Below are 15839 nucleotides of genomic sequence, written 5' to 3'. Positions count from 1 at the left end.
ACACCCCACTCAGACACGTCGGGTCACCACTTGATGGAGATAGAGGATGTTTAAAACCAACCTCGTCTCCGCGTGCCGTTTGGTAAACTGGGTAAATTCGTAAAAAGGAAGGGATTAATAAACACCAGGATGCAAGTTAAACAATAATCTGTTTTAATGATAAAAAGACAATACAATGCAATACAAAATAAGTACTTCCTGCTCTTACTCCAATCTTACGATCTGGTCAGCTTGAAGGAAAGAAGAAACCGGTCTAAAGAAAACACAGGCTTACATCCAAAAAAAAACAGGAGGAGATATGCGGCTGCTCCTCCCCGAGGGGTCCTCCATTGGAAAAGACAGCCAATTGGCGCGAGCCAGAGGTGACCCTTAAATTTGAGATAACAAACCCCTCCTTGCAAGTTTCACATACTTTTGGCATTTATAAAGATAGGTTTAAGATATATTTTTTTATATTTGGATTATACAAATAACACATGTGAGTTACCTTAATATCAAATAATAATAACGAGAGAAAAACATTCGCTCTGCTCTCAAGCAGTGAAAAAGTACCGCACACTAATTTAGCCTGCAGCCTTTCCAGACACTTGAGCTATTGTTCCTTAAGAATATTCCCTGCAGAATCTGTATTTCAAATAAAAGGTTTCACTTTGCATATTTCCAGCTTCTTTTTACACAGACTGCTTATTATTGATACAAAGTAATTAAACACACACATATATTTCAAGATATATAGACTTCCCTGATATTTTCACATGCTGTATCTAATGGAGAATGTCTCCTCTCCCAGCTCTATCTTCTCTGTCCTGAAAAGCTGCTTCCATTTCATATAGAGTAATTAAACATGTTTAAGCTAATTTCTCCACAATGTTTGAAGCAATTTAGTACCCACAGATGAAAGAATAAACAGAGAAATCAAATAAAACACCAACACAGATATGGTTCGGCAATAATCACATATTTTTACTGCAATAGACAGACTTCTTCCCTAAACGTCTTTCACGCACACGTATTTTCACCCTTAACAGAAGTTAATCGTTCTTGTAGCCTAAGGGCTTCTGTGAACTTCCTTTCACCTCCAAGTCCGTTTTACTGAAATGAATACATAATAAAAATGAGAACAAAAGGACTATGGTCTCGTTAACTGTGTGACCTAATTCTCAAAGCCCCTTTATGGGTCTACAGGAAATTAATCATTAATTTAAGACTTTAACTGCATTATCTGAAAATGTATCTGGGAATTCCCCTGTTAATTGCACAGTCTATTGATAATTAACAGAGAGACTCAAGGAGCCTCTTTTGATATCTGGAAATTGCAACAGGACTTTCTGAAGAATACTTAAGGGTAATCTTTTCACTCAAGGCAGAAGTCCCAGGTTATACTAAAAATGGGACATTTGTTTTAAGAGTATATATTAAAAAAAAACTCTCTATATCTGAGAGGAAAAATGTACTTTGTCCCTTCAAATTTAACACACACAAATATATAAGGTGACATTGAAATAAATATGTCACAGCGCTCAGGGGTGCCACCAGGGATTTTGGGACCCGTGAAAAGATATCAAATTGGGCCCCCCCATCACCAGGCCCAGGCCACGCCAACCAAGCACAATTGCTAACCACACCTCCAGAACCCAACCCACTCATTTATGCTTAAAAAGAATTCCACCTGTACAGGCTTGCATCTATATTGTAGTCCAATATTAACAGCACAATATTTACTGAAAGCCACTGATTAAGTCCTTGAAGTCCAGCTTTCTAGCTAAGTGGCTTTCAATGGACAGCATGGCAAGAGTGCAAAGCCTGTCCTAAGACATAGTGGACCTCAAATAGTTTTTTATCAATTTTAGCTTACTGAAAGCTCTCTCACCTCCTGCAACAGTCACAGGCAGTGTGCAAAATATACGTAAAACAATGCACACTTCTCCCAACTTTCAGAACAGCAGAAAATTCTTCCACAATACATTGAGTGGTGCGGAACCTAGTGTCTAAGTCGCATATGATCTTGTCCATTGCAGTAAAAAACACTGTGTTGCGGAACACCTTTGGTGCACTGTCCTGATCTGTCTTCTCTTGAGAGGTCTCATCATGGAATCTCTTCCTTTTCCTCTTGCGACAGTGTTCCATGCTAAATTCAGGTGCAACATCCATTTGAGCAGCAATCAGTGTTACCTCAGAAAGGAGTGACTCCCATGCATCTCTAAGAGCCTGTATCTCTTCCTTTAAGTCTCTGATATTGGCTGTCTCTATGTCGAGTGAGATCTTCCCAGACTGGAGAATTGTATTCCTGTCCTCAATGCATTGCAGTACTTTTAGCCAGACAGTGAGGAGGACAATAGCATTGAATGACATGAAGTAGGTCTTCAGCCTACTAGCATCTGATCTGGCCTCACTGGTGAGACTGCATGTCATGAGTATGCTATCAATGGCCTCTATGACGTCAGGTGCCTTGCTACAGGTTTAACAGCGTGGATCCTTGAACTCCAGCGGGTATCGGAGGGGCGATGCAAAGAGCAACCTGTTTTCTCTTTGTAGATGGCCCATCGCGCTGGACTGGCACTAACAAGTGTGTAAAGGCGGTTGATGCACCCAAAAAATGTTGACACTTCTGTGCTTGATTCTGCAGCATGCACACCTACAAGATTTAGGGTGTGGGAGGCACAAGGTGAAAATGTAGCCAGATTATTTTTGTCCGGTATTTGGGTTTGGACTCCCTTGACTTTTCCTGACATGTTTGCCCCATTTTAATATCCCTGCCCTCTGCAATCTGCAATGTCTATCCCTTTGTCTTGAAGCACATTTTCAATCATCTCGGCTATCTCACTCCCTGTCTTTTTGTGGAAGTCCTTGAATTCAAGGAACCGTTCAATGATCTCCCAGTCATCAGTTTCTTTGTTACAATAATTCACATATCTTATGAGCACAACATTCTGCTCAGTATGTGAAATGTCTGGTGTAGCATCACAGATGACTGAATAATAAATAGAATCTTCCCTTTCCTTTAGAACTGTTTTAAAAATTATTCTGCCACATAACTCAATGAATTCATTTTGAATGTCAGAGCTCAAATAATTTGTCAGCCTGGTTCCTTTCTTTTTGTCCTTAACTTTTTGTAAGTGTTCATTCAACAGTGGGTCATAATGAGCTAATAGCTCTAGTGTGCCTAGGAAATTGCCATTGTGAATGTCATTCAGATCTTTGGTTTTACCCCTGAAAGGTAAATTCCTTGATGCCAAATGCAGTGTTACATCCAGGATTCTCTTCAAGAGAGCTCTATTTTTCTCAGTTTCTATTTGTATCTGCTTCTGCAACTGACAGTCAATGCCGCTAACTTCCATTACAGATTGATGCAAATTCTTCCACTTTAAGTAGTCTCTGTGTGCCTTATTCTTCTCATGGGCCGGGAACTTATCATACGACGCCACTTCACATCAGACATTGTATATCCATGTTGACTGTACACTAAGGGAAGGTCTTTTTTTGTTCACGGGAGAAAAGCACACATGGGATGCAATATAGTGCATTAGTGCTTTTGCTGTGAATCACCCAGTCTCTCTTCACCTTTTCTCTTCCATTTTTTGCCTTGATATACTGCAATTATTCTGGGAATGCCTTTCCTTCAGAATCCTGAAGCATGTGTTGGTCTTCATCTCTTGTTGTTGCGAATTTCCTAACTATAGACTCCCTGTCCATATTAGTCATATTTGCTGGCCACAAAGCTGGGTCATTTGACAGAAGATTTTCTTCCACAGAATCTGTGTTGCATAACTTGTCATTTACAGCTTCCTCCCTTTGTCTGTCATTTTCCTCGCTTTGTCTGTCTCTTTCCTCACTTTGTCTGTCCCTTTCTGTACACCTTCTCTAAATGTTGGTGATTAACATTTTATTTACCTAATACAAACTGATCACTCAACGCTTCAAACATCCTAAATAGACTAAAAGCAGTTTTTTGTCTTATATAGATCATTGGCTATGTGGGAAAATACTGTGTTTGAAATGTATAATTTAAATGAGCTGTTAGCTTTTTGTTTTTATATATATATACAGGACTGTCTCAGAAAATTTGAATATTGTGATAAAGTTCTTTATTTTCTGTAATGCAATTAAAAAAACAAAAATGTCATACATTCTGGATTCATTACAAATCAACTGAAATATTGCAAGCCTTTTATTATTTTAATATTGCTGATTATGGCATACAGCTTAAGAAAACTCAAAAATCCTATCTCAAAAAATTAGAATAGTTCCTCAGACCAAGTAAAAAAAAAAGATTTATAACAGCAAAACACAATCAAACATTTGAAAATGTCCATTAATGCACTCAGTACTTGGTTGGGAATCCTTTTGCACGGATTACTGCATCAATGCGGCGTGGCATGGAGGCAATCAGCCTGTGGCATTGCTGAGGTTGTTATGGATGCCCAGGATGCTTCAATAGCGGCCTTTAGCTCATTAGCATTGTTGGGTCTGGTGTCTTTCAGCTTCTTCTTCACAATCCCCCACATATTCTCTATGGGGTTCAGGTCAGGGGAATTTGCAGGCCAATCGAGGACAGTAATGCCATGGTCAGTACACCAGTTACTGGTGGTTTTGGCACTGTGGGCAGGTGCCAGATCATGCTGGAAAATGAATTCCTCATCTCCATAGAGCTTTTCAGCAGACGGAAGCATGTAGTGCTCTAAAATCTCTTGGTACACAGCTGCATTTACTCTGGGCTTGATGAAACACAGTGGACCAACACCAGCAGCTGACATGGCTCCCCAAACTATCGCTGACTGTGGGAACTTCACACTGGATTTCAAGCAACTTGGATTTTGCTCCTCTCCAGCCTTTCTCCAGACTCTGGCGCCTTGACTTCCAAATGAAATACAAAACTTGCTTTCGTCTGAAAAGAGGACTTTGGACCACTGTGCAACTGTCCAGTGCTTCTTTTCCTTAGCCCAAGTCAGACGCCTCTTCCGTTGTCTTGAGTTCAGAAGTGGCTTGACCATGGGAATACGGCTATTGTAGCCCATTTCCCAGACACGTCTGTGAACAGTGACTTTTGATACCTGGACTCCAGCTTCAGTCCACTGTCTTTGAAGCTCCCCCAAATTCTGGAAGCGACTCTTCTTCACAATGCTGTTAAGGCTGCGGTCATCTCTCTTGGTTGTGCAGCATTTCCTGCCACATTTCCCCCTTCCAACAGACTTTTTGTGGATGTGCTTTGAAACTGCACTCTGTGAACAGCTTGCTCTTTGAGAAATTTCTTTTTGTGTCTTACCCTCCTGATGGAGGGTGTCAATGACGGTCCTCTGGACAGCAGTCAGATCAGCAGTCTTCCCCATACTTGTGATTTAGTTTACTGAACCAAGCTGAGTGTTTTTCAAGGCTCAGGAAACCCTTGCAGGTGTTTCGAGTTAATTAGACGATTCAAGTGATTCGTTGAACACCCTACTAGTATACTTTTTCATGATATTCTAATATTTAGAGATAGGATATTTGAGTTTTCTTAAGCTGTATGCCATAATCAGCAATATTAAAATAATAAAAGGCTTGCAATATTTCAGTTGATTTGTAATGAATCCAGAATGTATGACATTTTTGTTTTTTTAATTGCATTACAGAAAATAAAGAACTTTATCACAATATTCTAATTTTCTGAGACAGTCCTGTATATGTATATATATATATATTTATATATATATATATATATATATGTGTGTTGTATTCCAGTCTCCCTTCAGATATGTTAAGTGGCATGTCATTCAACACAATGCTGCTCACCTCCTTCAGTTGGGAGAAAAGCTGGTTCAGGTTCAGCCTTATGGGGGGACAGGGCTGCTGAGCCTGAAGATGGATCTGTTGGTCCTGGCACCAGGGGCAGGGATAACTGATTTAGTATGAATAGCTGATAAACATTTACCTGCATTTAATGTCAGCTAAAAGAGCAGTGAAATGAAAAACCTCTGCATTTTCTGTGAAGATATTAACAGTAGCCTACTTAATGTCAGCTTAGTAAAAAAAAACATTACAATTCACAATGGACTACGCTTAGCTAACAGACTAAATTCCACCACTCATGGACCACACCCACCTTTTCTTGTAAAAAACTGGGTTACATACTGTCGCCCTTTGGTCCCTCTCTCCTATCTTTATCTATTTTCTTTTCTTTTCTTAGAGCCTGACTTTGTGAGTCGTTGAGACATGTTACAACACACGTACGTAGGCTACTAGCATCCCTCCTCACATGCTTTCACTCTGCTAGAAAGTGCCGTTACCGCGTTTGGAGGCAGGAGTCGCAGGACCAAACCTTTACATGTAAATAGAGGGGGGTGTACAGAGGCTTTGGATAATTAACTTTTGGAAGAAAATAAGTTAAATGAATCGTAAGTTTAGTGAGTAGCCTACTACGCAATATAACGTTATATTAATGTTAATTATTGATGAAAGGGTACTTACATTTTTTTTCTTAATGTTCTAAACATTTTGGGGCCCCCTGCTAGTCATGGGCCCTTAGAATCGTCCTAACCTTTCACCCCCTTACGGCGCCCCTGACAGCGCTCATGTGCAGACGTTAGTTAGTGGTTCATATCCTGCAAGACTCATAAAGAGGCCTTGAGACGATTGGGTCACACAGTTAAAGAGACAATGGTCTTTCTGAGTTATCAATAGATGTATTCATTTTAAGTGAGCTGACTTCAGAGGTTGGAGGAAGTTCAGAGGAGGCCTTAGGGCAGGGGTCACCAAACTACGGCCCGGGGGCCAGATCCGGCCCGCCACCCCCCTTTGACCGGCCCCCACCCCCTCTGCCCCCCACTACTTGAACCGGCCCTATGAGGCAAATCCCCAAAAGTTGTCATGGCTTATTTTTTTCAAATTGATTTTTGGAAAATAATAACATGTATTTTGTTGATTTTGTTTCAGTTAAAACAATTATATTTAGTTATAAAATAAAATGCACTATATTTGCCGAATTGTCGTCACCCGACATGATGGAGATCAAGTGAGTGACAGACAACGCACGCGTAGTGAACTGTCAGTGTTCAGGACAGCAAAAATGGCTAACGTTAACATTAAACGAAAAGTTGATAGAGAGTGCAGAATTTTCAAAGAACAGTGGACCAACGACTATTTTTTTGTTCAGTATAAGGACAATGCCGTTTGCATTATCTGTAAAGAGAGTGTGGCGGTTTTCAAGGAATATAATCTTCGTCGTCACCATGAAACCCGCCACAGTGACTTTGCTAGCTTGCGAGGGCAAGCAAGAGCAGACATAATTCGCAGAATGAAAGGCGGACTGGCAGCACAACAACAAACATTCATTCGCCAAACCCAGGTAAACCAGGCTGCTGTTCGAGCTAGCTTCAAGGTAGCTCACATACTAGCCACCCATGGGAAGCCCTTCACTGATGGGGACTTTGTTAAACGATGCATCCTTGCTGTGGCCGAGGAGGTGTGTGACAAGACTGAACTGCTCTTCCTTCCGGGAAAAGATTGTCCCACTCTTGACCTAACAATCAACATCGGCACCTCTGTTGTTTCCCCGACTCAGACTGCAAGGAATCTGGGTGTGGTCCTAGATAACAAATTGTCCTTCACTGCAAACATCGCTGCTACAACCCGCTGCTGCAGATACACGCTTTACAACATCAGGAGGATACGTCCCCAGCTGACCCAGACATCAGCGCAGATTCTGGTCCAGGCTCTCGTCATCTCACGCCTAGACTACTGCAACTCCCTCCTGGCTGGTCTACCTGCATGTGCCATCCGACCTCTGCAGCTCATCCAGAATGCAGCGGCTCGTCTGGTCTTCAACCTTCCCAAATTCTCCCACACCACACCGCTCCTCCGCTCCCTTCACTGGCTTCCAGTAACTGCTAGAATCCACTTCAAGACACTGGTACTTGCGTACCATGCTGTGAATGGATCTGGCCCTTCCTACATCCAGGACATGGTTAAACCGTACACCCCAGCACGTGCACTCCGCTCTGCATCAGCCAAACAGCTCGCTGCACCCGCACTGCGAGGGGGACCCAAGTTCCCGTCAGCAAAAACACGTGGGTTTGCTATCCTGGCTCCAAAATGGTGGAATGAGCTCCCCATTGAAATCAGGACAGCAGATAGCTTACACATCTTCCGACGCAAACTGAAAACTCATCTCTTTAGACTCCACTTCGAGCGATAGAATTACTAACAAAGCACTTATATACTAATAAAGGGCTGGCTTTCTAAATGCCAGTTGAGTAGCACTTGAAATGTTTGGCTCTATGAAACCTGATGTACTTATATGATTCTGTTTTCTTAAAGGTTGTATCTTCCTGGTCGAATGCACTTATTGTAAGTCGCTTTGGATAAAAGCGTCAGCTAAATGCAATGTAATGTAATGTAATGTAATGTGTGTCCCGACAAGAGAGAGGCAGTCAACGGTGTGAGTCTCTCCGCGACTACTATGACCAGGCGAGTAGAATAATTGGGGGACAACGTTTATGAGCAGCTGAACGAGAAAGCGTCACAATTCAAGTTTTTTGCTTTGGCCATGGATGAGAGCAATGATGTGCAGGACACAGCACAACTGCTCATTTTTATTCGTGGGATTAGCGAAAGCTTTGAAGTGTCTGAGGAGCTGGCAGCACTAAAAAGCCTCAAAGGAACTACAACAGGAGAGGATATTTTTGTCCAAGTGTGCAAAACAATGGAATAGTTGGGTCTAGACTGGTGTAAATTTGCCAGCATCACTACGGATGGCGCACCTAGTATGGTTGGCACGACAAGGGGGCTAGTAGTAGGGCGCTTGAACAGCGAATTCGAGGAACGAGGTCTCACCCCCCCACTACAAGTCCACTGTCTGATTCACCAGCAAGCCCTATGCTGCAAAGTTTTGAAGTGGGCATCTGTCATGAAGGTGGTTGAGCACTGTGTCCATTACATCCCAAAAAATGGTCTGAAACACAGACAGTTCCAGGCCTTCCTCTCCGAGCTTGAGTCTGCCTACGAGGATGTGCTGTACTACACAGAAATCCGGTGGTTAAGCCGAGGCAAAGTGTTGCGCCGTTTCTACGACCTGCTACCCGAAATCAACACCTTCTTGCAGTCTAAAGGTGAAACGGTACAAGAGCTGACCGAGCCAGAATGGAAATGGGACCTCGCATTTTTAACAGATGTGACTGAAATGTTGAACCACCTTAACGTGCAGCTCCAAGGCAAAGGGAGCGTTCGAGGTCAAACTAGTGCTGCTTGTGAGACAGGTAGAAAAGCTGGACTTTACGCATCTCCCTGCCACCCAGAGCTACTGCGCTGAGAAACCACCTGTCCCGTTCCCAGTCGAAAAGTGCAAGGATGCACTGGAAATGCTGCAGGGGCAGTTCAGTGTGCGGTTCCGTGAGCTTCATGTCAACGGTAAAGCAATACGTTTGTTCCAGAACCCCATTGCTGCCGACATAAATGATGCCCATCCCTCTCTTCAGTTTGAACTAGCCGAGTTGCAGAATTGTGATATCCTTAAAGACGCGTTCAAGCCTGACAGTTTCATTGAGTTCTATGCTTCGCTCCCAGAGGAAACCTACCCAAACATCAAACAGCATGCAATGAAGATGTCCACAGTTTTTGGCAGCACCTACATCTGTGAGCAAACCTTTTCCCGCATGAAGCAAACCAAGAATACAACAAGGAACAGACTCACAGATAAACACTTGCATCAGACCTTGAGACTGGCTACCACTAGACTGCAACCAGACATTGAACTTCTCATCAGCCAGAAGCAAACACACAGTTCACACTGATACGGTAAACACACTGATTTTAACAATTACTGATTTTAATTGCTATAAATATGAAATGTGAAGGCTCTTTTTAATTTGCTACATATGTTGTAAAATTATGTCACAGAGAAAAGCAGACAGCAGCATGTCTTGCCATTTACTGAATATGGTGCTTCTTGTGTTCAATCCGTCATCCCTCCATGCCAGGGCTCCAGAAGGCACTCTGAAGTGAGGAGAGGAGATTGCTGTTGCTGACCCCATCCCAAAGACAGCACAATTCATCAACAAGTACAAATCCAGCTCACCTACATATAGAATACTGATTTTGATTGCCATTATTCTGCATTATTGTTGTGCTTTAGTTTTGAGCCTACACTGCTCATGTCCTTTTCACCTTGATCTAAAAAAAATGTTAACTGAACATGCTCACCTGGATAGGCATAAGAGTTGGCTAGTTCTATTAGCCTACTCATGTTATTATAATTTTGATGTTTGTTATTTATTTATTTATTTTATAGGCCTATTTATTTGACCTTTATTAAGTGCTGCACACAATTATTATTATTATTATTATTATTATTATTATTATTATCATCATCATCATCAGGCCTACCTATAATTTATAATTTTGAACTCACCTTTGCCAGTGTCAATCACCTCAACTAGGCAGATGTTTCTTACCTTGACAGCTTTGATGTTATTTTTATTAGAAAACAAATAAATGGAATATCTGTGGTATTTCAAATTAAAGCAAAGTGTGAAGACTCAATTGCTACTTTTGTAAACCACTAGTAAAGATGGTAAACAAATATGTGACAGGAATCAAGTGTTGATATAGTAGTGTGGAAGTAGTAGTGGGGATGGCTGTGTCGGGCTAGTAATCTCTTCTACACAATGAGCTGACTCGGCCCCGGCCCCCCATCACAGTCAGGAACAATAATGTGGCCCCCAGAGAAAAAAGTTTGGTGACCCCTGCCTTAGGGTATAAGAACAGTTAACCTTTGTTAGTTAACTACCCCTATGGCTGTCATGGGACGATGACGTTTAAACATTTACAGATATAGCTTTCATAGGGAAAAACATGTGACATTCGTGTGGTGGGCTGCATGATAAGATGAGTGTGCGTTAAACACACACACACACACACACACACACCCCCACACACACACCCCCACACACACACACACACAGTAAGGAGAGGGAGCGAAACAGATGGAATCAACGACTGCTGATTCATTGCCTGGGGTCCCGCCCAGAAGGGAAACCGGCCAATGGAAAACTGCCAACTCACTGGCTAGCTCGCCCAGAAGTGAAATCGCCAATAACAAATAGCTAGGCAGGAGCAACCGACACAACTCCTCCCCACCTGTGTATAAATATTGTGATATTCTTAATGCTCGGCGCTCTTCTTCTGACTGGCCGTTCGTGAGACGTGTCTCACACGGTGGCAGAACTTGAGCCCGGAGTACTCGGTATTTTGTACTGTTACAGAGTGCTCTGTATTATGTATTGTTGTTTTTTACCATTAAAACAGATTATTGTTTAACCTTTATTCTGGTGCTTTGAGTTCCTTCTGTTATAATTTAACCAGCTCATCAGTCATCAACGGACGGCGCGGAGCAGAGGTGAACCTTCCACCACCGCCATTGGGTGGTGCTCCAACACTAACCGGAACATATCTCCCCTCTTTATTTTTCTTTTCATATGTACACTCAAAGTTTAGTTTACCAGTGATCAAAATTGCAATCCCTCTCCTAGAACCCTGGCTGCAGGAAGATGATTACTGATTGTATCTCCATTTCTTAAGTTTTTCATGCTCTAGTTGTGTTAGGTGAGTCTCTTGGAGGAGAGCCACCTCTATTCCCTCCCTCGTCAATTTCGACATAACTTTGCTCCTCTTGATTGGGTTTCCCAGACCATTTACATTATACGTAGCTCCTTTAACTGACTTGGTATTTTGCATGGTTTGTCTTTAGGTATATCTCAAGCCCCTTCACGCTTCTATATATCACATATATCGCACCCCTGGTGCTACAAGGAACAGTAGTAAGAACATAATTGTTAACAAATAACAAGTTAACAAAAAAAAGAAAAATCACAATCAAAGATAACAACATTGACTTCCAAGATGACGGCCTCTTTAACGGCCTTGTGACTCTGATGGAATGTGAGTGTAGGGGAGAAATCTCTTCCTCCTAGTAGTGAAAGAGGGCCCCCTTCAGCCTTTACGCTGATACGTAGGTCCATAGTGTCCAATTGCAGGCGTCCCGACCTCAAATATATCATTTAATTGCCATTAACATTACCCTTCTGAGAAGGTTTAATTTTGGAAAATAGGATCGAGAATTGAGTCTCTCACAACATTACACAGCATAAACTCTCTGTGGTTTCTAGAAGTAACATTATAATTTTAACTGAATGTTTCTATTAGAGCAGCAAACCCACCCAGTACCCACAACCCAGTAAACCCACAGCAACACAGAAAGATGTTCTTAACATGACCCAGCGGTCTAGTAGTTAATAAAAAACAATAATATCAAAACAAATTTGTTACGTCCCAACTAGGGGAAGAGGAATGCAACACACACCAGTATGGAATTGGTATTAATTATAAGTGTTTATTTAAAAACAGCTTTGAACAAAATGGCAGGCAAGCAGCCTGAAACAAACAAAGGCGCCAAAAGGGCACAGGTTGACAAATAACCAACTAAAGGAGGACTCAAAAAGGGAGTCTTAAGACATACAGGGAAAATACATACTAATATACTAAATAAGGAACGAAACAAAACCTCACTCTAAAAGTGGTACAACTAACACAAATAATCTATACAGAAACACAGCTAAACTACAGGCAACAGTCACAAATCCTAACTATACTCTAAACACTAACTAAGCTACTCTACACTCTAACTAATCACACAAGTTTTAACCCCAGAACAAAGAGCAAGTAGCGAGAGGCATCTGTCCACCTACAGAGCCTCCAGAATGAGGATTGTCCCCAAGCTTTGTAGTCATCTCCAGCAGGTGTGCGCCGGCTGTGCGCTGCGATTGGAGTGCGTCGGGCCCGGCGTGCTCCAATCGCAATCTTCAGGAGGCGGACCAGGAGATGGGAGCCAATACCGGGAGGGCAACCGCACAGCTCATTTACATAGAACACACAGCTGAAACCACTCAAACGATCAGGAAGGCAGCAGCCGTAACACTCCCCCCCTTAAGACACAAACCCACAGGTTTTGTGAACCTAAGCACTCTAACGAAATTCCTAATAACACACATTCATCACAAACTCAACCTGACACACTAACATCACAAACTCAACCTGGACAAGCATCGGCCAACACATTCTCTGAACCCTTTAATGACGGGTGTCTACTACTGTAGTCCCGCACAATCCGAGCCCATTGCAGGAGACGCTGATTGTGCGTGGACACGCTAGGGCAGAATATGAATGGATCGTAACATGTACACATCACAATTGGCCAAAGGCTGGGTCCAACATCAATATTAGCATGTTGTAGAGCCAACACTAACACTAAGATCCGATACACGAGCTGACTCTCTTGGGTTACCGGGAGTGTCGAGAAGTCTAGAGGCTTGTCTGAGCCGGCGTGTTGCGCCAGTCTCGCGACATCCTCACGAGGAGGAGGGGGAGCCACAATTTCTGGCTTCTCCTCGGACACAGCTTCATCTGAAGGCACAGGCACAATCACAGGATCAGCTAATGAAACATCAGGGTCACATTTACTTGCCTGTGCGCGTGCGCGTGTAGCCAGGCCAATGCCTTTAGGCGGGGATATATTCTGCCGCTGTTCCTTGCGTTTCAGAGCTGCACAATTGGCGATGACATGTCCAGGTTTATGACAGTAAAAACACTCCCTCTCTTCTCTGTTCACGTTAAGCACATTTGCTGGCTGAGTAAATGGTGCGGCTGACACACGGCGGGATCTCTCCGTAGAGACTGGGGAAAACACAGTTTTATGCATCAGCACATACTCATCAGCTAACACAGCGGCAGCAGAGAGAGAGTTTACCCTTTGTTTGTTCACGTACTCCGCAATGCGATCAGGCAAACACTTCTTAAACTCCTCCAACATGATCAATTCTCTCAGAGAAGAATAATCCGTAGCATTACATGAAGCAATCCACTTAGCAAAACACATTCCCTTTTTCCTAGCGAACTCTACGTGCGTTTGATCAGGACTCTTCCTATCGTGTCTAAACTTTTGCCGGTAAGCTTCAGGAACTAACTCATACGCTCCGAGGATGGCACCTTTTACTGAGTCATACTGCAGGCTGTCCTCTAACGTGAGAGCCACAACTGCTTCCCGAGCTTTTCCATGTAATTTGCACGTTACCATCAGAGCCCAAACTTCAACCGGCCACCGCAATGCTGTAGCAATGCTCTCGAATGCGCCAAAATAGGCATCCACCTCAGTCTCACAGAATGTTGGCACTAGCGAAATATGGTTACTCACATCAAAGGCAGGAGGTGGAGATGACAAGTTTCTTCCGGCAGAGTCAAAAGCACCGGATGCGCGCAGTTGGGAGTCTAGCTCCAGCTGACGAATCCGTATCTGGACTTCCTTATCTGCCTCGATTTTCTTTAGCTCCAACTGAAACTGCCTGTCTTGCTCCCTGTCTTTTGCCTCCAACTGAAGTCGGGCGAGGCGGACTTTAAGTTTATTCCCTTCCCGGGAATCTGTACTACCAACCGGAGAGGGTGGACATTTACGAGGCGGCCTGAGCAGTGCTTCACACGGCTCGCCCCCCTCGCTGCCACTACCCTCTGGTTTAGCACGGTCATTTGGCACAGTGAGCTCAGCTTGTGCAGGCCGCACCAGAAAACCCCTTTCCACCAACTCATCCACCACCAGAGCCTTTAACTCTTTTTTTAACAATTGTTTTGCCACTGGGAGACCGAAATGTTGCGCTATCTCATATAAGTCGTTTCTACGACACTGAACTAACTGCTCATGAGAAGGACAGACCAAAAACGACTCCAAATCAAAAGTTGCCATACTCAGCTAAAACTGCAATCAAACCTTACCAAATTGTTTTTAGCTACACACAACCACTTATAACCCCAGGAAAGTAGTTAATATCCCGGACGAGCCCCCATGTATGTTACGTCCCAACTAGGGGAAGAGGAATGCAACACACACCAGTATGGAATTGGTATTAATTATAAGTGTTTATTTAAAACAGCTGTGAACAAAATGGCAGGCAAGCAGCCTGAAACAAACAAAGGCGCCAAAAGGGCACAGGTTGACAAATAACCAACTAAAGGAGGACTCAAAAAGGGAGTCTTAAGACATACAGGGAAAATACATACTAATATACTAAATAAGGAACGAAACAAAACCTCACTCTAAAAGTGGTACAACTAACACAAATAATCTATACAGAAACACAGCTAAACTACAGGCAACAGTCACAAATCCTAACTATACTCTAAACACTAACTAAGCTACTCTACACTCTAACTAATCACACAAGTTTTAACCCCAGAACAAAGAGCAAGTAGCGAGAGGCATCTGTCCACCTACAGAGCCTCCAGAATGAGGATTGTCCCCAAGCTTTGTAGTCATCTCCAGCAGGTGTGCGCCGGCTGTGCGCTGCGATTGGAGTGCGTCGGGCCCGGCGTGCTCCAATCGCAATCTTCAGGAGGCGGACCAGGAGATGGGAGCCAATACCGGGAGGGCAACCGCACAGCTCATTTACATAGAACACACAGCTGAAAACACTCAAACGATCAGGAAGGCAGCAGCCGTAACAAAATTATTACTACTAACTTTATTGTGAAATTAAAACAGAACGGTAAAAGAATAGTTTCCGGTCTATTCTGAGGACAGATCTCTGAAGATAAATAAAGAACTACGACAGATGTGTAATATTTAATGCAGCCAAACCATTTATTACAATACATTCATGTGATGAGTTTCAAAGAGTAAAGCAAGCACTGCTGAATAAAGTATGATTTTATCTTTTACGAACGGGGTTCGTTAACAAGCTGTAGTCCTAAACGATAGCTGGGGATTCTGCGTAGTGTAGTGTGGTTCTGCCATCCTTTACTCCGAAAAAATATTTGTTTCTCCGAAT

General features: G+C 42.9%; 1 protein-coding gene across 1 annotated transcript; it reads right to left on the bottom strand.

Annotated features, from left to right (window-relative positions):
- Positions 1-12353: 12353 nt before the first annotated feature.
- On the bottom strand, positions 12354-15546 carry LOC307037232 (uncharacterized protein). Its single transcript, XM_079678012.1, has 2 exons — positions 13310-15546; positions 12354-12901 (listed from the first exon to the last, which is right to left on the bottom strand). Exons 1-2 carry the CDS (start codon positions 14756-14758, stop codon positions 12881-12883), a joined length of 1470 nt encoding a protein of 489 aa, XP_079534138.1. The 5' UTR covers positions 14759-15546; the 3' UTR covers positions 12354-12880.
- Positions 15547-15839: the final 293 nt, after the last annotated feature.

The sequence above is a fragment of the Notothenia rossii genome (assembly GCF_949606895.1).
Source record: "Notothenia rossii genome assembly, chromosome: 4".
Taxonomy (NCBI): Eukaryota; Metazoa; Chordata; class Actinopteri; order Perciformes; family Nototheniidae; genus Notothenia; species Notothenia rossii.
This window is presented reverse-complemented; position numbering and strand designations above follow the sequence as displayed.

Bases quoted from the DNA above. Each gene is read 5' to 3' on its own strand.
- LOC307037232 (XM_079678012.1), bottom strand. From the start codon at position 14,758: ATGGCAACTTTTGATTTGGAGTCGTTTTTGGTCTGTCCTTCTCATGAG. The intron at 12,902-13,309 runs GTAACCCAAGAG...GAGTGGTTTCAG, and splicing joins TAGACTTCTCGACACTCCCG to CTGTGTGTTCTATGTAAATG.